The 23293-nt window shown below is 36.3% G+C and overlaps 1 protein-coding gene across 2 annotated transcripts in view; it reads left to right on the top strand.

The window, feature by feature from the left end:
- Ascc3 (activating signal cointegrator 1 complex subunit 3) overlaps positions 1–22063 on the top strand; it is a 293022-nt gene extending 270959 nt beyond the window's left edge. For both annotated transcript variants that reach the window (XM_075944106.1, XM_075944115.1), the window contains exons 38-42: positions 9046–9197; positions 10902–11046; positions 15034–15240; positions 20817–20992; positions 21296–22063. In XM_075944106.1, coding sequence (XP_075800221.1) covers positions 9046–9197; positions 10902–11046; positions 15034–15240; positions 20817–20992; positions 21296–21440 — 825 coding nt within the window. In that variant the 3' untranslated portion in view covers positions 21441–22063. The remainder of the gene's footprint in view (positions 1–9045; positions 9198–10901; positions 11047–15033; positions 15241–20816; positions 20993–21295) is intronic.
- Positions 22064–23293: the final 1230 nt, after the last annotated feature.

Raw genomic sequence — 23293 nt, 5'->3', positions numbered from 1 at the left:
AATCTTGCTACTGTCTAAGAATTTAAAGCAAATTATACTACATGAACTTAATCCTTAATGATCCATTCTTCCACATGGAAATATTTACACTACAGTGGGCATTCAGTCCAGATAGTCAGAGTTTCGTCTTAATTCTTCAGTACAATGACCAAAATCACCTAAAACAAAGCATCATCCTTGCTAGGGATGGAGCAGAGCCCATGGGCTTAGCACTTCCAAAACTAACACAAATATGTATGTTTTGTGGTGTTAGACACCTTTATTTACTCCTGTGAATTTGCAAGCCCTCTCCCTTCAGGGAATGTAATATAATTTGGAAGGCTGTTTCCTCTGGCATAACTGCCTGTAGGCTTTCATATGGAAGCTCAGGGATGATTTATTGACAGTGTGGTGCTGTCGTAAAGGATCCTTCTATCCTCAGTTCCTCTCCTCACACCCACATAACAACCCTTTTCCCCGGTTGGGGCTTTAGGAAATGAGTAATGCTTAACCCATTTGTGTGATCAATGCACTTAAGCAGCTACTGTGAAATGTTAATCACAACTTTAATTTGTACTGCATTAGCATTTTGATTAACTTGTAGGCTTGCTAGGACACTCGAAGCCCTTTTTCTCATAGTTACAGCTCGGAAATGACTTTTTGATTAATTAAGTTTGTTAGACAGCAGCTGAGCTTCCTGAATGCTAACCTTCTGGGGGTCAAAGTTTAGGAGAAAGTTACAATGAACAACTGTTGCTACTGAAAAAAAAAATCTTATAAATGTACTTTCAGCATTTTAATTATTGACAAAATATTGTATCCTTACTTCACAGGATTTGAACCTTTAAGTGACTGTGCCTTTTTCTCCAGAAAGCCATTCTCAGGGGCCTTCCTGTCCTTGCAAAACTTCCAGGAGCTCTGAGCTAAGCAACGGGTTTGCTTACAGTCTATAACATGCAAGCTTCTACAATGAGTTGCTAGTTACATTTGTGTTTGACGGTTTATTATTATTATTTTCGTATGCTTTTCATTTGAGAATAATTTACATTTTCAAGAAAGGTTGTCTAAAGCCTTGCTGCTATGAATGTTCTCAGTCTTGTCTGATCTTGGAAGCTCAGCAGCATCAGGTTTGGTTAGTGCTTGAATTGGAAACTTCAGGAAAGGTTGCATTGAGTCCATGGGTGTCCAGCTCTTCTGTTAATAGCATCACACATAATTTAGTGTAGTATAGTTCTTATAATTAATAAGCCTATAGCATTATTAATCAAAATCCATCATTATTAAGGTCTTTTTAATATTTATATACTGTCATTCAAGATACTACATAAATTAGCCTGACTTTCTTGTCTGTCTTGACCTGTCTTAGCTATGATAGTTTCTCAGACTTTGGTTTTATCATCTTCCTGTAGTGATTCGCATTCCTGTGATGCTCGATTATTAACTTTGTTTCTCCACATTAATGTAACTTCCTCTCATTTTGGATGAAATAAATCTTTAAAATCGAGTAAGAAAGTATTATTTTTATGTTATTTAATTCAAGCAGAAATGGCAGTGTTCTCTGTTATTTCAGCTATTGTCCTGGTGGTGTGCTAATATTCTTGTGATCTCTTTATAATCAATAGATACAGTAAGAGAGATGATAAGGGTAGAGGAAGGGTTTCTCATAGGAAGAAAGAATCAAGGAAAATTTTTTATCATAAGCACATGGCTGGAGCATCACATTCCAGACTGCACATACTTCGCAGCCCAGATTTCTTAAAATGAAGTTTACGTTCGTGGAGATTTTTTTTTTTTTTTTTTGGTTTTTCGAGACAGGGTTTCTCTGTGGCTTTGGAGCCTGTCCTGGAACTAGCTCTGTAGACTTTAGACCAGGCTGGTCTCGAACTCTCTGCCTCCCGAGTGCTAGGATTAAAGGTGTGCACCACCATCGCCCGGCTCGTGGAGAAATTTTTATTAGACTTTTCCTTTGCTATTCTGTTTCATTGGTTCTCTTGCCATACAGTGAAATTGACTTAATTGTATTAGTGCTCATTGTTCAGTTTTATTTTTGATTATTTACTCCAGAATAAATTTTGTTTCAAAAAATAATGCCTGATGAGCTAATGTTTAAATATAACTATATGGAATAAAGCTAATTCACATGTTTCATTTTGAATCTTGTCTTGGCAAATTTATTCATAGACAATAATTATTTAATTGCATCATTTTGTTTAAAGTTAGTGTTCATTTTCTAGGTGTGGGTAAGTCAGCAAAGGTAATGGAATCTCATGCAGTGAGCGCAGTTCTGAAATTGGAAAAACGAGACTAATCCTTACCTCCATCACTCTTCATGTGTGTTAGTTCCTAGTCACTGACCTTCCGCAAGCTTCTCTTTCCTTATCTGTCTCACAGTTGCTGTTGGTAAAGATTAAACTAGGTTATTTGTGAAACTTTTATAATCTGTATGCTTCGGTACAAATATTTTCATCATAATGTTTCCACACAGTATGACTTTATATAATTTACTGTTTGGGGATTTTCATAATAATTAAAGATTTCTATACTTAATACATTTAAATGTTCACTGTTTATAAATTGCCGTCATAGAAGATGAGAAGAAAAATATTAGATTTGGATAACTCAGTCCTTCATGCCACAATGAAACTTACTGGGTTTGGCTGTTCAAATCAAACTTGAGAAGCCTTTTTGTGTTGGATATATAGTAAATGTTGAGGATGTGTAGTCTGTCCATACCATAAAGCATGCCTTTACTAAACAAAATGTTCATTCTGCATTCTTTTTCCTTTGCATGCCATGAATCACTTCAGAAGTCCTTGAGGATGAAATGCCTCTGGGGTGTGTACTTCGTCTTTTATGGGGTTTGCCTCTGCTTCATCTTCTTCCTTCCAGTTTTGCTCCTTCACTCAGACATATGCAGATACAGACTAATTCATTTTCCTCTCCTCTCCTCTCCTCTCCTCTGAAACTCATGTTGAGCAGTTCTTCTTGTCCTACAGAGATTAAAAAAAAAAAAAAAAACTAGCCTCCTATTTTCTCTCCAACCATTTCCTTCTAGGGAGCCAGCTTCCATTAGAAATCCATTAGATCCTTTGTGTATAAGAGGACGACTGATTTCTTGGAGTTGATCTTGTATTCTGCCACATTACTAAAGGTGTTTATCAGCTGTAAAAGTTCTTTGGTGGAGTTTTGGGGGTCGCTTATGTACACTATCATATCATCTGCGAATAACGAAAGTTTCACTTCTTCCTTTCCAATTTGAATCCCCTTGATCCCCTTATGTTGTCTTATTGCTATTGCTAGAACTTCAAGCACTATATTGAAGAGGTATGACGAGAGTGGACAGCCTTGTCGTGTTCCTGAGTTTAGTGGGATGGCTTTGAGTTTCTCTCCATTTAATTTGATGTTAGCTGTCGGCTTGGTGTATATAGCTTTTATTATATTTAGGTATGTCCCTTGTATCCCTAATCTCTCCAATACTTTTATCATAAAGGGGTGTTGAATTTTGTCAAATGCTTTTTCAGCATCTAATGAAATGATCATATGGTTTTTTTCTTTCAGTTTATTTATATGCTGGATTACATTGATAGATTTTCGTATGTTGAACCAGCCCTGCATCCCTGGGATGAAGCCTACTTGATCATAATGGATAATTTTTCTGATGTGTTCTTGGATTCGGTTTGCCAGTATTTTGTTGAGGATTTTTGCATCGATGTTCATGAGTGAGATTGGTCTATAATTCTCTTTCTTGGTTGAGTCTTTGTGCAGTTTTGGTATCAGAGTAACTGTAGCTTCATAAAAGGAATTTGGCAATGCGTCTTCTATATTGTGAAATACATTAAGGAGTATAGATATTAGCTCTTCTTGATATCTTTATGGGTCAACTTGACTGAGCATTTCTGGTACTATATAGGTCATCTTTTCTCCCCTTCCTGTTTTCTTAATTTACTTTCTGTCCCCCTATGATTGTAGCCAAAGTATAGCCACTTCAACACTAGTGTCACAATGTGTTAAAAGTTCATATTGCATGGGTAACTATGAACAGGAACTGTGAATTCTCTGCCTTCAGGCCATAATTACTCTTTATCGCAGGAAATGAGCTCCAAGCATTGTTGAATCCACTACAGAGTCTTGCTGTTGAGGACAAGGCTACTCCAGGATTTTTTCCATTGTTTTTACCCAGTTTTTCTTCTAAGTAATTTTGTGCTCCCTTAATGAAGAGACCATTACCTTCATCTGCAGAAATATCCTTTGCTTTCCTTTCATTGGTTCCATGAGACCATCAGTATTCAACAGAACTCCATTCTTTTCTGAACCCTCATAGCCTGACCCCAGGATGGTCTCTTCTTTGTACAGCTTATTTGGTATTTACTAGAAATGACTGTAAAAATGCTAGAGTCCACTTAAAAAGATAGAAATCAAATGTTCTCAAAAAAACAAATATATAGTGTATCTATCTATGTTCATATGTCATTGCTAAAATATTAAAGCTTATATGGAAGGTAGAACTCTTTTTTTTAAAAGTGACAGATCAGAATCAGTTATTCAGATGTGGAAAATGAACCTCGATAATTAATTTGCCAGAGCTTTACAGTTAGAGATACAGTTCTCAACTGTTGTTCTGTGTCTAACATACCACACCAGCTGCAAACCAGTGCCAAGTATGTGTGAACTGCACTAAAGTCATCAGCTTTCCTTATTCACCACTTCCATATCTTTATGTTCTACCAGCCATAGAGCAAAATATTGGAAGAATTTGGTCAGTGCTGGACATAGTCCTTTTTTAACCTCTTTTTCTTTTGTCATTACTTAAGCAATGTAGTATATTAGGTATCTGCCTGTGATTTAAGATATAGAGGAGTATATGCATATGTTTAAATAAGAGACTTGAATATCCACATATTTTTGCATCTTTCAGGGTCTTGGAACCATTCCATAACAACATTTTGTTTTCTGTAATTGAGAACTATCCTTGAAGAGGAATATGCACATTCCTTATAAAATCAGTTGTTCTAAATCACAGACCCACTCAAATTCTACACACCTTCCACATATTCTGATTCATTGGCTGTATACTAATGATATTTACTACTATATATGCTATTATTATGTTACTATTAATTATATATACTATTTACTATACTCCCAACAACTTGAATTTGAATCCTAACCAGACTTATTTTCTAAAACTTTGTAATCTTAAATATGTTTCTTTCTCTCTCTGAGCCACACTCATTATAAAATGCAGTTAAATTTAATGTTATATAAAAATGCTAATAGACGGTTTGACAATTAGCAAGCATTTAGCAAATATCTGTTCAAATCACAAATTACTTCCAATGTCGTGGAGGCTGCTCAGATGGCCTCCTGTGCCACCCTCTCCTACCTTTCTGGGTCTTTCCACCTTCCCCAGTTCTGCTACTGATTCGTTTGTGAGCGGTGCTGCTCATTGTAACTTTCCGGCTGCTGACTCTGTACCCTGGATTTCAGAGTCCGGCTGTAGTCTGTACTCGCCGTGGAGTGTGTCTTCACCTCAGTAGCCCACCTGGCTTCATAGCTCCATCTTCACTAAGTGTCCAAAACTCAACAACTCCCTTCCAGCCCACCTCTCTTCAGAAAATAGCTGACATCCTTACTGTTTCTATTATGATAAGTTTTTGTTTTCTAATTTTATAAAAATGGATACAGTGCTAGAAATTACATCTTTATTCCCCTATAGCTAGAAATGATAATCAATAAAAATTTATTCCAACTTAGTAAGAGAAAGTATTATAAAGTGCTAGTCCCTATCCATGTTTTTCTGTACTCAGAATCATTCTAGCTTTGTCTCTTCAGTGTACCAAAGCAATCTTCTTTGGTTGGCTATCAGATATCTATGATAAACTCTGGAGTGACCTGGGAAAGATTATTGTAAAATACTAAGACACAGAGTCCTTCCCAGGATCAGTCATATGTTTCCAGGATCCTCAGTCTTCCATCCTTATGACCCTCCAAACAGTAACATGAGCTTCCACTCCACCTGAGAACCAAACTGACATCTCTTAGTTTGTCCTGCACAGGTCCTTTTCCTTGTCCCTTGATTTCTTGTAATCGCAAACCTCTCCTGATACCCAACCCATACATCTGCTCCTGACCATGGATGCTCCTCTCCTCTACTCCTCCCTCACTGTGTAGAAATGGACATGAAAAGATAAAAGAACATCTCTGCTAGGCAAGAGGGGAAAATCTTGTTCTATGATGTTTAACTAGGTCTCTGTTTGTTACCGTCTCATGTGCAGCAAACCACTGCTGGGAGACTCGTGTTGGATATTTTCTCCTGCTTCCAAAGAACCTCTTCAGGATCCAGCAGTGTAGAGTGACTTTCTCAAATCTAGATGTACTTACCAAACGGGATAAAATTAGGATCCAACTCTGTCTGACATCAAAGTTTGTGTGTTTTTCTTTTATACTGCTTTTAGTAGATCTCAATGATTTAGTCATTTAGTCATATTATAATATTATAGTTAGATTTTTATGTATACTTTAATAAAAGAAATATATCTTAGTATTTTATTGCTATAGACACTGTTGACCGCAGTAACTCTTATAAAGGAAAACATTTAATTGGGCCTGACTTACAGTTCAGAGGTTTAGTCCATTTTCAGCATGGCAGCACAAAGACAGACATGGTACTGGAGGGCAGCTGAGACATCTACATCTGGATCTGCAGGCAGCAGGAAGAAAAGTGACACTGGGCCTGGCTTGAGCTTCTGAAACCTCAAAGCCCTAAAAACAAGACCACACGTACTCCAACAAGGCCACACCTCCAATAAATAATGCCACTTCCTATGAATCTTTGGGGGCCATTTTCATTTAGACCACCACAAAATATTTACTGAATACACTGTGTTAGGGCTAGAATTACAAAGAATATTTATAAATTATCATGACAAGAAGGATATACTTTACAGGATAATATATAAATAGAAAATTGTGGTAAGTAGAGGCAAAGGAGACAAACTTGCCTATATCTGTCTGGAGGAATCAGGAAGGCTTCAAAGGATAAAAGGGAAATTCTGAAGTGTATAAGGTTAAATGAGTGATATTCATTTAAAAAATTAATCACTAGTGTAAATCTGGAAAATACCAGCCATTTTTATTACTCCACTAAGAGTATATTGGCCAAGGTGATCAGAGGGAAAAGAGAGACAATAATCATAGAGTTTTGGCTGCATGCAAAGACATGTCTGTTTTTGTTCACTACACAGTGTAATGTCATTGAAAATACTTAAGTAGGGGAATGGGCTGTTTAGTTTTACCTCTTTAGAAATTCATTCTCTTAAGAGAAGTAAGTGTTGATTAAAGAAAATTGAGTTAGAATGGGAATAAATGAAAACTTCTGAGGCAGTGAAGGTGGGAGCTAAACAGTGGGGCAGAGAAGACAGCAACTCTAGGCAGTGGTTGGCAGACAGATGTGTAACAGAATTTAGTTCTGCACGTTTGTACTGTTGCAATACCTTATCATCCCTTTCTTTTCTGTAAATTGAAGATGAGTTTCAATTCATGATAGGACTTTCACTTGACGTAAGCACTTACTTTGCATGATTTTCTTTTTGTATTTTCACATCTGGATCATACAGTGAAAACTTGCAGAGAACGCTCATAAATTTTATGAAATCTTTCAACTTCATAATGAAAACTTCAAAGTTAAAACCATATGGTTAGTCCATCCAAGTGTAGATGTGAGCCTTTGGTCTGGAATTTATTTCCAGTCACATTACAATACAAAATCAAAAGTAAAATTGTTTTTGTTAGTCCCCATTACAACTTCTAAGTGCATCATCATATTGCATTAGTACAGTTACTCATTTCTCTTTTCTGTTCTCTAAGATGGTCTCGAGCATTGTGATTTCTGAACCACATTATTTTCTACATAGCATTCATTATAACTCATTTGTCTTGTACATCTTAATGAAAAAGTATACACACAGTGTTTCTCAGCTATATGTGGATGAAACATTCAATGCACATACTTATATATCCACACATGTAAATATATCTATGCCCAGGCTTTTGGTGTATAGCTAGGAGCCCAACAGGTGCTAATGACCAGTTTGAGTGTTCTATCATACTAATCATTATATCCAAGAACCCTGGTCCATTTCCCTATATTGTACATAAAAGAGCATAGATTTTATTTGACAGATTTTTATGATTATTTTACTTTTTGTAAATCATAGAACACAGCGGTGGAAATTTAAAGCTTATGAGAATATATTCGCACTGATACCACAGAATGGTAGTAAGCCATACTACTAACATAGCTTAAATACAACATTATAATACCTTAACATCAGTGAGATATTTACTGTAAAGTATCATTGTAATAGATTGCTAGGTACATCTCAAAAAAAAGCTAGCACAGTCCCAAAACTGTATAACTGCCCAGTATCATATTAACTTACATCTTTCAGTCAGCATTCTGCAGAATCTCATTTAATTGAAATCACTTTGCCTATGTAAACTTCTCCTCTGTTTATATAAGATTTCACTGTTTAGTTTTGCCTTAAGCAAATGCAGCCTTTTGTTTGTCCATAAAACATTAGATTGGATGTAAAGTCTAATACGGATTGCTTCCGTCACTGACCATGGACCACAGGCAGTTGCCAATGCAGTGTGCTCTATTGTCATTAAGAATTGGCCTATATCCTTAGTCTGCTCTTTCAGAAAAATATTTTTTTAACAACAAAAAAAAAAAACCCTTTTTCCCTACAGTTACTGGTTTTACATTTGAAAGACAGTAAAATTTACATTTTAAATAATCCTGATGCTGTGAATTATCTATTTACTCAAAAAAATTGATGTTTTTCTTATTTCTAGAAACACTAATATCTAACTTTTTTTCTGTCCTCAAAAGTGTATATTTATATTTAATCCTTCTATGGGAAGTTCAGTTTGTTCCCCAACTTAACTATAGCTCAGTTTTTAGTTTCTATTCTGATACATAGTAGTTTTAAGATATAATGCTTGATTTTCCTGCTTTTTGTTGTTGTTGTTGTTGTTAAGGCTAACATGATTTTCCTTATCCAGGCCATGTTGGATGTGGCTGCAAGCCAGGGCTGGCTGGTGACTGTCCTGAATATCACCCACCTGGTTCAAATGGTGATACAAGGCCGGTGGCTAAAGGATTCTTCTCTTCTTACAATACCAAACATAGAACAGCACCATCTTCACCTTTTCAGGTAATTGTTTTGTCAATGTAATTATTTTAATTAAAAAAAAAACTTTTTAATGGGGTCAGGGGCTGAGATCCCGCCCAGTGGTTTATACATGCCATGCTTGAGCCCAGTCACTGTGACCCACGCAGCCACAAAGGCAGGGCTCCTCTTCACACTCACAGAGCTACTACAGTCCCAGGTTTTGCCTAGGACATTGATTCTTTCAGGTTGAAAATAACTGTTTTCCAGGGGGAGAAAAGCCTGGGTTGTGTTATAATAGCCTCCCTTGGAATGGGGTTACTAGCCCCAAGATGAGCAGCAAGTTTAACCTCTTCTTATCTAAACCCTTTCCCATTTGCAGCATTGGTTGGTCATATGTATACTTTAATTGAATTTATTCCCTTGCAATATCAGCCTCCATTTAAGAAGACATTGATAGTGTACTTTGTGATCAAACATATAATAAATTGCCATTTTCTTCTGTAATACAAGAGAATTAAGGAATCTGAATTGTTTTCAAATGAAAATTATGCTTCTGTAAAATATTTTAAAATGTTGTTTTGATACACTGGAAGAGCTATGTTAGCATCAAATTATTTAGCCTTAGGTCTCGTGCAATAGTTATAAAGGTTTTAGCCAGAGGGAAAATAGCATAATACATGGAGGTTGGTAGTATTTAAATGAAATATTTCTTTCACACCACTGCTTCATATTTGAGAGACACTTTTCAACCAAAACCTTGTTTTACAGTCATGAAACAAAGTTTGCTTGAAGCTTGCCATCATGTTCCTTTTATAATTTTATCAACCAGGAAAGGTGTTACAATCATTAGAGCCTACAGATAGAAGTAACAACAAAACCCTCAGGCATGGGTTGGGGATGTAGCTCAGTTGATAGAGTACTTGTCTAGCAAGCAGGAAAGCCTTGGTTCAATTCCCTGTACTATGTAAACCAATCCTGTTAGTATATAGAACATAGGAATTGGAGGCAAGAAGATCAGGTGTTCAAGGCTATCGTCAGCCACACATCAAGTTGAAGGTTAACCTAGGTAACATGAGACCCTAGGAGACTCATACAAACAAAACAAACAAATAAATAAATAAAATATCTTAGGCATATATGGAGTCCCTCCAGGAGATCCTCTTATTTAATTCAAATATATTGGGCTCCGTGGCACTCTCAAGATGTTTGAGTCTAACGTGGATATCCCTGAAAAATAATACAATTGTGCTTAGAGCAAGACATGCTAGTAGGAAGTGTTAAGGGGAGGCAGATACCCATTGGTGTCTGTAGCTGTCTCAAGATCCTTTAGCTGCATTAGTAAATGTTACAAACGCTGGATTCCAGCAGTAAAGAAGGCATATTAAGGGACCGGGAGGTCTATTATAAGAAGTAAGAACTAGCAGGGGCCTAGGAAATCCTCTCTAGTTTTCTGGAAAAACCTTAAGATTATGAGTATGATTCCAGTTGTATTTTTTTCTTAGCATAAAATCTAACGGCCTGTGTTCCTGTAGACACCCACTATCTGTGAAACCTAAGTATTGAATGTATAGATTACACTTTACATATTTCATATAGTAGTAGAGATGACTTAGAGAATACTGAGTGTTATTTAAAAGTTAGCATAGTGGCGTACAAAATGTACACCTATTTTTAAAAAAACTGTTAAAACCACTGTCATCATTTGGCTGTGAAGAAATTGTTTTATTGGTGTATATTGTTTCATAGGAAATGGAAACCACCAGTAAAGGGCCCACATGCTAGGCCAACATCCATCGAATGCCTTCCTGAGCTGATCCATGCCTGTGAAGGGAAAGACCATATATTCAGTTCCATGGTGGAGAATGAATTACAGTCAGCCAAAACAAAGCAGGTATATCCATCTCTCCTCCAGGTCGACTTTCCTTAACTTAGAACACAGTTTCTTCAACTGTGGGGCACCAACCCATGTGATAATGGAATCATGAAAAATTGGTAACAGTGAAGAGTTTTTGACATAATGACCGAAAGTTAATTTAAAATCAAACATATCATGCCTCTGATGTGTTTCAAGCTTTTATCATCCATGTTTCATGTCACAACCTCACTGCAGCCTTGATTCTAATACATAGTAAAACACACCTTGCATTATGTGTGCTGTTATGCTTCACAAGGCCAGTGAATGTTACCTGAAACACCTTAGTTTAAATTTGGGACTATTGTATTTTTTAAATTACAGTATTTTTTACTGGACATATAAAGTTTTCCTCTCTTATGGAAACATAATGGTTTAATTACTGAGAGCAAAAACTTTGAATTTCATTTGGGGTAGAGGGTGTGCCTTAGCATATATACAATTTCTTCAGTTACTGGTTTATGTCTTATGTCTTACATTAATCATTTTTCTCTTCCTAGATTATAAGATAGTCTTTCAAATACTCACTTTTGTGAACCATATGACTTGTATATACAGTTAAATTGCTGTTGTGAAAGGCAGAATAAGTTGTCTATCCAAACAGTCTTTGGGAAAAGAAATACCATGAATGAACAATGTCAGATATATTTGACTTTCTAGATTTTAAGTTGTTAGCATTTTATATTGAAATTTTAAAGTAAGTATTCAGCATTTCTTCACAATTCTGCAACTTCAGGTATTGAAGAAACTTTTCCTATATCATGTTTCTTTTCCAAGTGAAACTTACTTTAAGCAAGACTTGGTAAAAGTGTAAGTATCTGATTGACTGTTCAGTTTCTGTTGAACCCCAAATTGACACAAATCATTATTTAAATATTCATAATAAATGCCTGTCTTTCTAACTAAATTACCATGAAAATTATGAATAAAAACATCTCTGAATTCAAACAAGACTACTGTTAGCAACAACAGATTTCTCGCATAACATACACTCATTTCAAGCCAAGTTTTAGATGTGATGAAAAATTAGAACATTGTTATAATTAGTTGAGGGAAAACTCAGAAGTAAACTTACTTAATTTATTTGCATAAATTGCCATTCTGTTATCTTTAAAACCAAATGCAAATTGGCTCTGTCTGATATGATGATGGTTATTTGGCTCAAAAGTGCTTCAATTTGCAGAGCAATCTGGTGTCGGCTCTGCAGTGAGGCGATCCCAGGTAACATACAAATCCTGAATTATTCCAGAAATTAGTATGTTTAAAGCATCAATTTAAGTGCTAATTGCAGTAGTAATGAGAAAAAGCAGTACAACTGTGAGATTTGCATCTCCTACCCCATCAGTATGCCTGGAACGGCTGCTGACTGGCAGAGGATTTGGCTGCTAATTAAATAATTGTATGCATGGCAGTGATCTTGCCTGATTCAATAGATGAAGATTAATCCTCAGATAAATATGTTTGGCTGGTATTGAAATGTCTTAGCAGTTTTTCTTAAAAATAGCTCATGATATGTGTGTGTATGTATTCATGTATGTATATATATCCACATGCACGTATATATTGTGTATATATTTACATATATGCATATATACACACATATAGTAAGTAAATGTGTACACATTATAGGCTGAAAAATTATACTAAATCCTTCCTAAAGATTCATACTTGTAAAAGCCAAGATACTTTTAAGAGAATTGTAGCATAATTCAAAGAGTTGCTAAAAGTAGAACACATTTTATTGGTAACTAATTTATTTGTGCAAGTAAAAAGGAAGAGTAATAATGTTTGTTTCACATATGTCATCTCATTAAATAAATGCCCTACTGAATTGTATGTCTCCTTCACCATTTTTACATGCTGGCCAGTCTTAAGTAGGGCAGTTTCTCTACTCACTAACTACTAGTTCTGGCAAGGGCTCAGCCAGCGTGTGTGCTTAAAGTCCGTTCTATAGCTGTTTCGAAATCTAGTTCCAGGCATGATTTCAAATTGGTAAGAAAACATTACAGCATTCAATTCTCATTGAACTAACTTTTCTTCCCTTTTTTTTTTTTTTTTTTTGTAATTCCTGAGGGTGGTTTGACTCATCCGGGCTACTTCATCTCAATTACAAACACTCAGCAGCAGTAAAACCACAGTGAACAAGCAATTAAAGTCTAGAAAGAAAACTGTGGTATACATTAAGGAATCAAAAGAAACCAAAGTGAAAGTGATCATGGGCTTTTAAAACTACATTAGGAAGTATTCTAGATTGATAGTAAGTTTGCCACATACCTGTAAATCTTACAAAAAATGATAATTACCTTACCACCTTGAGTTTCTTGTGGTTTCTAGTAATATAAACTTTCAATTTTTTTTCATTCTACATTGTTGAGCACTGACTGAATGATTATTTGAAAGTGTCTTAAAGAAGATGCATAAAGTGGCAAAATATTTCCATTCTTTTTTAAGTTTATTTTTTTCTTTGTGTCTTTCACATCATGCATCTCAATCCCATTCATTTCCCCCATCCCTACATACCCACCTCTGCCTTGCAACCTCTCCCCCAAAATAAAATAAAATCTAAAAGAAAAAGGGAAAAAAATCATCAATCTCGTCATGGACACTGTAATATGACACAGTAGATCATGCAATAAACCCCCTTTTCTATATATCTTTACTTGAAAGTGTTCATTGCAAAGAGTCATGGGTCTAGTTCAAGGCCTCTGGTTTCTGCTACACTGTTGATACTAGGCCTTCACAGGGACTCCTTGGATATCCTATTGTTTCCCTGTATCTTGGAGAGCTCGTAGCTTTGAATCTGCAGGACTGTCCCCTTCATATGTTCCAGAAGATTGTTATTGCAGTGGATATTGGGGGCGGGGGGCGCCAACTCATAACCCTGGTTCTGGACCTGGGTACTTACAGGGTTAGTCACCCTCCCATTTCTCCCCTGTCCTCACCACCAGGGTGAGCTCTCCAGCATTGTCCTGGCTACTTCACCCCTTGCAGTGATAAGCAAGGTGTGAAGCCAGTTCTGATGTTAGACCCGCATGTCAGCTCTCCTAGACCTACACCATCAGGGCCAGTTCTACTGTACTGCCCAGACAAGGTACAGGGGCCACATATTTTCCCTCTTTATAGGTGATGTTTTAATTAGTACTGTTGGAATAACAATGCGAAAAAAAATTTCTAGACCAAATTCCAGAATTACAGGGCTCCCTATGAATTATAGCTATTACAGAATTTTACTATAGAAATTTACAGAAAAAAATTAGAACGTGAACAAAAACAGTTGTATTGTGATATGTTTCATTAAGTTGTTTAATGAAAGACACTGACATCAATTTATTTTCAGGTTGTCTTTATAGGCCCACATAATGTTCTCCACATTAAAAGTCACTTATAATATCTGAATAAGCACATCTCTAAAACAAAACCGTTAACAATAAACTTTGTTGTGGGGGAGGCAAGGATTCCAGACTGGGTTTCTCTGTGTGGGCCTGGCTCTCCTGACTCTTGTAGACCAAGCTGGCCTCGAACTCACAGAGATCTGCCTGCCTCTGCCTCCCGAGTACTGGGATTAAATGTGTACGCCACCACTACCTGTTACAGTAAACTTTTAATCATGTTTACTTTTTAGTATAGCCAATAGTTACTCAAATCAGGTGACATGTACAATAAAGAGCTAAGTTTAGATTGCAATGTCTTTTTTTAAAGCCAAGTTGAAATGATGATTTTCCACGTTTACAAGTATAATAAAAGAGAGTGAAATATGAATGGGTAGATGGGTCACACCGCCAGCAGTATCCCAGTAGCAGCATAAAGCTGGGGAAAGTATAAAGTATCTCTGTATTATTTCAACAGCTGCATGAACACAGATTTAGTCTCAAAGTCAAAGACCAACTTTCTAAAAGCACACCATTTCATAGTTGTTCACTGCGTTTTCCACTAATTATTCCTTTATTATTTTTCTTTTCTGTTCAGGCATGGAATTTCTTATCTCGCTTGCCAGTGATAAATGTTGGCATAAGTGTTAAAGGCTCATGGGATGACTCAGTTGAAGGACATAAAGAACTCTCCATTTCAACTCTGCCAGCAGACAAGCGAGATGACAAGTGGATCAAGTTGCATGCTAATCAGCAGTATGTGCTTCAAGTCAGCCTGCAGAGAGTCCACTTTGGGTTCCACAAGGTGTGACATTTGCTTTCTGTCCTCAAATATTTCACACCAAGTATTTGCATGCACCACCACACATATCTTTTCTATTACTAATGTGTCCGTGTCATTCATGAATCCTGCTTTCTCAACTGGCATTAGCAGCTAGTGTTGGTCTTTTGAAATTAGTCAGCTCTCATGTGCTGTTTTTCATGTCCCGAATTTCCCTCCACCTTACCTAGCCTGTCGCACTATACTCATAGATTTCTTTAGCTGGTGTGCCTTTTAAGGTATAGATTCCTTGAATACCCTCCATTCTAACCAAAACAGAATCTCAGGGATCTGATAGTCTCCTCAGTGCACCCCGTATTTTTAAGGACATTAAACTCTGAGAAGCACTGCCTCGGAGGATCTTGATGTGCAGGATCTACAATACACTAGATGCAAATGAGGTTGAGCTTTCCTCTGCACCTAAATAACACACTAAGCTTTTTTGAGGCTCAGTTACCGTATCTGTCTGCCTCCTTCATTTTAATGCATTAAAGAAAGCTTTGTCAGTTTTCATGCAGAGAAAAATGTACAGTAGTTTTTTTTATTGTATATTACTTGTGCTTTTTTCTGTAGCCTGACACTAAAATCACTTAAGTCTTAAAAGATCACCTAGAGTGAGGAGAAGGTTTATAAGTGACACCATGATTGAAATAATGAAGACGTCTTCCTTTCAGCCTAGTGGGCTAAGGCTTTGCTGGTGTCCGGAGTAAGTGAAGTGAATAATAATAAGATTTCAACACGCAACTTTTGCCCTCTCTTTTTACATAAAAAAATCATAAGTGGAGAATAGTATTAATGTTAAAGAAAAATCATGGTGAAATTGCCTTAATATTCACCTTCGAAATAGATTTAGTTGTGCTGAGAATTAAATTTAATTTTTAGTTACTGTTTTAAAAATAAAAACTGTCTGGAAGTCAGTAAAATCTAATGAAGAACTTTTTGGTATTAGTATATTTATGTCATAAAGTCATTGTCTTACAAAACCAGTAGATGATTTTTGTAGAAATCAATCCCAAAATAAACTTCAAGTGTTATCATGTTTACATCTAGTCATGGATTGTGGCAAGCTATATATGTAACAAATTGCTGAGCTTATAGATTCGATTCCTGGGTAGGTAGGCCTGGAACTTGCTGTGTAACCCTTGTTCCTTTTATGAAATCATTTGAAGAGCATTGTTAGTTCTTACTATCTGGCAGCACTCAGCAGGACATCCATCTGAGCTTTGCATTTGTTTGGTTGGCAGTCTTACCACTCTCTGCTTGGGAGAGTATTCATATGCTCTTACTTAATTTGGGTATCACATGTGTCAAGAAAATTAGCCATTTCTTCTTAATTTCTAATTTGTTGGAATTGGGCTTTTTTTTTCTTTTAGATATGCCTGAAGATTCTCTGAATTTTACTAATAGTAGTTGTAGTATCCACTTTCATCTCTGTTTGCAGTAATCTGGTTCTTTCTCCCTGTTGCTTGATTTGTCTAAGTATTTTTCATGTTTATTTATGTTCTCATAGATTCTGGGGGGTTTTTTTATTATTTTTTTTCAACTTTCATCTCATTATTTTCTGCCCTGATTGTTAATTTCTTTTTAATCTACTTTGAGGGATTGGATTGTTCTTGTTTTTCTAAGACCTTGTGGTGCCTTACTGAATCATTTATTTAGTATTTCTCTGATTGTTATTGTGGGTATTTATAGCTATAAAGTCCTTCTTTAGAACCACATGAATTATATCTCACGGGTTCTTCTGTGGTGTACTTTCATTTTATCCAATTATAGTAATTTTTAATTCCTCTCCTTTCTCAGTGACAGAGTCTTCTGAATGTGGTACTCATTCTCCATGAGTTTTTGTATGTTCTTTAATTTTTTTATGTTGATTTCTAGTTTTACTTTTTTGTGATCACATAAAATGCAAGATATTACTCCAATTTTCTTCTACTTCTTAATATTTTCTTTGTGTCTTAATACATGATCTCTTTTAGAGAAAGTTCCAAAGGCTTCTGAGGCAAGCAGCATTCCCAGCATTTGGTAGAAAATTCTGTAGATGTCTGTTAAGTCTGTTTGCTCTACAATGTCCTTTAATTATGATTTTTGTGTCTTTTTTTTTTATTTGGAAGATCTGACAAAAGTCATCTTCTGTTACTTTGTTGAAGTTCAGTTTTTCCTTTGCATCCCACAGTTTTGTTTAAGAACTTGCATATATCAATGTTTAAGGTGTGTGTCTTTATCATTGAAATATCCTCTTGGTAGATTGCTCCTTCACCACTGTAAAGTGACCTTCTAATTGTAGTTAGAGGTCTAGGTTTTTTCAGCACTAGCTACACCTGCTAGCTTGCTCGTTTCATATGCTTGGGATATTTTTTCCTGTCCTTTCACCAACCTAAGGTTGTGTGTCTTTGATAATTACATATGTTTATTGAAGGCAGCAAATATATGACACTTTGGGCGGGCTGAATGTTTGTGGTGCACACATAGGTGCATATACACTTTGTACAGGTACATGTGGAAGCTAGAGATTGATGTTGGTATCTTCTTCAATCACTCCTAACCATATATTGATTCAGGGTCTCTCAGTGAACCCAGAACTCGCTGATACAGCTCGTCTATTAAGGCACCTGCAGGATCCTTTTCTCTGCTTCATAAGTACCGAGATTATAGGTAGGCTGCCACAGGTACCTGGCACTTATGTGGGTCCTGAGGATTCAAACTTCAGTCTTCACACTCACACAGCAAACTCCTTACCCACTGAGCTATCTCCCTAGCCCCTGGATCTTAGTTTTAAATCTTGTCTTCCTCTCAGTGTCTTATATAGGAAAATATTTAGTTGGTGCTGGCTTATGGTTCAATACTTTAGTCCACTGTCATCATGACAGGAAGAATGGCAATATGCAGGCAGACATGGTGCTGGAGAAGTAGGTGGCTGGGGCTTCTACATTTGGATCCACAGGCAGCATTAAGTGACAGTGGCATACTAGACTGGACTTGAGCATTTGAGACCTCGAAGCCCGCCCCATAATGATTCCCTTCCTCCAACAAAGCCACACCTACTATAGCAAGGCCATACCCATTAGTGCTAGTCTCTGTGAGCCTATGGGGCCCATTTTCATTTAAATAACTATAAAGGTGTATGTTAATACCTGTCATTTCATTGATTTTGTAATGTTTAGTTCTTCCTCCTGATGGCTTAACTGCTGTTCTAGCATGGTTTATTGTTTTCTTGTGGGACAAAGGATTCCCTCAAATATTTGTAATACTGGCTTACCTATCACAAATTCCTTCAGACTGTGTTTGGCATGAAAATTATTCCCTTCTACTTTTAGACCAAAAGGTGCTAGATATTGTGATATGGATTGACAGTTACTGTCTTTCAGAACTGAAAGTAGGTTGTTAACATGATTTCATGGCTTTTAGACTTCTGTTGACAAATCAACTGTTCTCCTGGTGCATTCACCCTTATAAGTGACTTGGTTCTTTTCTATGTTTTGCGTATTTAATGTTTCAAGTATAATATGACATGGGAAAGTTGTCTGTCTGCTCGGCATTGTAAATGCCTCATATATCTACATAGCCATCTCTTTCCCTCAATTTGGAAAATCTGCTGTTTTTATTAAATATATTTTCTATGCCTTTAGCTTCTCCTATGTCTCAAATTCATATATTTAGTTGTTAATGGTGTCCCATAGATCTTGTGTATTCTGTTTATACTTTCTCATTATTTTATTTTCGTCATTGACTGAATGTTCTCATTTGTCTATCTTGTCTTCTAGCTCTGGTATTCTGTCTTACACTTAATCCATTTTATTGGTAAAGCTTTCATTGATTTTATTTGACTTAATGTGCTTTAATTTTCAAGAAAGTCTAATTGCTTTGCATATTTCTCTACTTTTAGTTCCTCCTTTTATCATTTCATTATGATGTGCTTGTACATACACAGATGGGTGAAATGGGAGTATGTGCACATGTGTAAAGGCCATGGGTGTTGTTCCTCTGGCGCCATCCACCTTATTTTCCACCTTACTGTTCTTTAATGGGGTTTCTCACTGTCCCTGGGGCTTACTAATTATCTAAGCTGGCTCACCAGCAAGCCCTTGGAATCCTCTCATCTCCACCTAACCAGTTCTGAAATTAAAGGCACACACCACTATGCACACTTGCATACTTTCTCCAGCCTCTTAAGTGCCTTTGTCATACCCTATATTGACTTCCTTAATTCATTCAAGTGCTTTGTTTGAATTGTTTTTAATGTATTCACTGACATAAAATGTCTTCTATGACATCAAAGATTTTATGGCATTAAGTTTTCGTCTAGTCCTTCATTTGAAAATTGGTCAAGGATTTTATGTAATTTACTTTTATTTGGAATCTTTTATTTTGGAATTGACCATTTTCAAAGAAAGCCCATTGCCATGATTTTTTATGTTTATTGTTCTTTGTTGGGACTTAACCTATCTGAGCTTAGGTCATTATTTGGGATGTGTTTGTTTGTTTGTTTGTTTGTTTTAAAATTGTATTATTTCAGTTGAACTATGTTGTAGTATGGGTGAAGTGTCATTTCTCCCACTGGTGACTGAAGTTTCGGTGCTGTAGTTAAGCACTCATTCAGCACACATGCTCAAGAAAACAGACCCAATCTCCATCGCCAGTCTTTGTGCAGGAAAATACCAGCTAGGTGCAGGTGCAAACAGTCTCAATCCTGCACTAGTATAGAAACGGGTTTAGGGCATGTTCCTATGCCATCCTTCACATGTTGTGGTCCGTCAGTGCATAGCTAAAGGGCAAGCCTATCTATGCAACTCCACTCCAGTCTAAACCTCAGACTGTATTTCCACTTTGTAGAACATTGTAACAGTTAGGCTTAAAGTTTTAAAAAAAAAAATCTCCTCAATCTTAGAAAATCTCCAGACTGGATTTCAGAGTATAGTCTCTTGGCATTTCCCCTAAGTCCCCAGAATGAACCACACAAGACCCTACTCAGCCTCTAGAGCTCCCAGAAATAAATAAGTAGATGGATGGATGGATGGTTGAGTAGTAAGTAAGTAATAAAGTAAAATATATCTATTTTATGTAGATTTTATTCTTGGACAGAGCAAAGGGTCTCTTTTGTTTGTTCATTATTATGAGGCTTATTGTCTATTCTTGACTAACGTGTTCATTTGCTGACTTTTTTCCCTAACTATCAGTTCTTTGTGCATGCAACTTTGGAGGATTTATGTAACATTTAAATGTAAAAATGTACCTCAGATTTTTCTTCTGTCTATGGAATGTTAATGTTTATTTTAGGAATGGCATGTAAACTGTATGTCATGATTCAGAACTTGCTGTTCTAGCTGAACCGAATGTTTTCATAGTCATATTCACAGAGTGGCTCCTTTATATGCGCTGGGAGCCTTCAAGAAAGGGAACTAAAGACATAGTAAAGAAACAGAACCAGAAAGGAAGGGACTTGAAAACATCCAGCTAGATGTAATTGAGCTTGAATTCAAGTGAAACAGCATAGCCTTGTAAACACAGCTGACAAACAGGAAATATAGGCATTACTCATGTTTTATCTTTCTTCTGGTTTTCAGGGGAGACATGACAGTTATGCAATTACTCCTCGATTTCCCAAAGTAAAAGATGAAGGATGGTTTTTGATATTAGGAGAGGTGGATAAGAGAGAGATGATTGCTTCAAAACGAGTAGGATTTGTTCGAACTCATCATGATGCCTCGCTCTCTTTCTTTACTCCTGAAACACCTGGAAGGTAAGCAGCATCATACACTCAAGTTTCAAAAAAGTGAAGTGTGCTGATTCTCTGTCCTGAAAAATCTGCATTTGCTGGAGTATGTACTAATGACCTTCTGTATAGGTATCACCTTTCACCTATGTTAATTCTCATGTTTAAATACATATTTGAACTATTAATCACCAACTTTTAAAACATGCTGCAAATTTACATTTTTATCTCAGGTTTTTCTTCTATTACCATTTATTGTAGACAGTGGTGTGCTTCATAAAGATGCTCTTACTCACATGAATCATGTACTTTCTGTTTGTCATATTTCAGATACATCTTCACCCTATATCTCATGAGTGACTGTTACATCGGCCTAGACCAGCAGTATGACATTTATCTCAATGTGACAAAAGCAAACCTTTCGACACAGGTCAGCACAGAGATCTCCGATGCCTTCACTGACTTGGCAGTATAGTAACCTGACCCAAGGCCACTTGAAAGAAGTGACTGAGAATCTTGGCTGTTCAGTCATGTGGACAAGTTGAATTACTTGGTGTCTACCTTGGCAGAATCAACTTCTAACCTCAAAACATCTAGGAGATTGACAGTGGCTGCCATGATGATTTCCAGCAACATTAGCCACAGAGGCCTTTTAGAAAATGCTGCTTTTTGTAACGGCTTCATGGGTTTCTTTAATGTAAGATAAGTAAACATGTAACATGATTTTTAAGTTGTATATGTTGGAGGTGACAGATATGAGTTATCCTACTTTGCATCTCACAACGTACTGTTTACATGAATGCCATCTACTCCTTTTTCTAATGGAAATTCCATCAAGGTATGACAGGTTAGGAGTTTAAGCAATATAAAACATGTAAATCTGTGAGGTAATCCAAACTGGGTATTATCAGCAAAATTTATTTGGTCTGATTACATGTAGAAATAGTTTCACAGATTTCTTTTTAAAGATAATAATATATGATATAAAATTATATTGCAGAGATCAGTGGTGATTTCTCAAAGACCATACATTGATTTCAGAGAATGTAAACACTGTAACTGGTGAAAATAAAATATATAGAGTGCTCCTTCAGAAAACCCAGTCTGGTTTTTTTCTCGTTACCTTCCCATTATATCCCCTGATCCTCATCTATTCTTTTTTCTTTCACTTTTCAAAACTACTTTTTTTCCTTCGCTGATATTTTTACACATACAAGAGGAAAGTTCAGTGTAAATCATAATTTTTTGTTTGCCTTTGGGGTTTAGTCTCATTCAGTTTTGCATCTCAGGTTCTCACCAAGTAATCTAGCCTGGCCTCAAACTTGGGGCTCTTCTCCCTCCATTTCCCAAGTGCTGGATCTCCATGAATGCACAGCCAAACCTAGCTACAATTTTTTGTCTTCATATTCAATCCTACAAATAGATCACCTGTAATAAAGGAAATATGTTTATTCAAACAAGTTCTATCTTGAAGAAGAGCTGTTCAAAATGTATTTAAAAAGTTCATGTCTACCTAATATACATTTTAATGGAATGTAATTGTCTTTGCAAAGTAATTCTTGGCCCCAACATAATTATAACTATTGCAAATTCTAGAATGTAAACATTTCTCAAGTTGGAACTTCCAAGTTGTATTTCTCTTCCTATGATGAGGAAGTCAGGGAGAAAAGAAGATTTTTTTTTTAAAGATAAAGTGGGGACATGCACTATATGCTCTTTTTAGAATATAGATAACTAGTGTGACCACATGTGGGAGGATGAGATATATAGAGAATTCTTGTCTCAGAATGATTTCACATAAATCACTTTTTGTACTTTTCCTTCAGAAGAGTTTATTTCCTAATTGAAATTTGTACCTTAACTTCTGGTTTAATCAGATTAAATGAAAAATGAAAATTACATCTAAAAAATAATCACCAATACTGACAGGGATCTGTGTAGAAACAATTTTATATATTCTATTAATGTCATCTTTCTCAGAGAATGAGCAGGTCTTAGGAAGTAGGGAATGCATTTCACTAGACTTATTAATATGACATAGGAGAAATAAGAACAAGTCTATCTCCATCAGAAAGGCAAGAATCAGTAGGGCATAGTGAAGCATGTCTTTAATCCCAGCACTCAGGACAAAGGCATGTGGTCTACGAGGCAAAGGCCAGACTTGTCTACAGCTCCAGTGACATAGTGAGAGACCCTGTCTCAAAAGGAAAAGAAAAGAGAAAGAAAAGGGGGGAAAAAAACAGGTAAGAATCTGACATTAAAATTGTTTAACTCTGAATCAACCAGAAAAGATGAAGTATATACTAAGATAGAAAGATTGGTCATGTT

This window comes from Microtus pennsylvanicus, chromosome 1, assembly GCF_037038515.1.
Source record: "Microtus pennsylvanicus isolate mMicPen1 chromosome 1, mMicPen1.hap1, whole genome shotgun sequence".
Taxonomy (NCBI): Eukaryota; Metazoa; Chordata; class Mammalia; order Rodentia; family Cricetidae; genus Microtus; species Microtus pennsylvanicus.
This window is presented reverse-complemented; position numbering and strand designations above follow the sequence as displayed.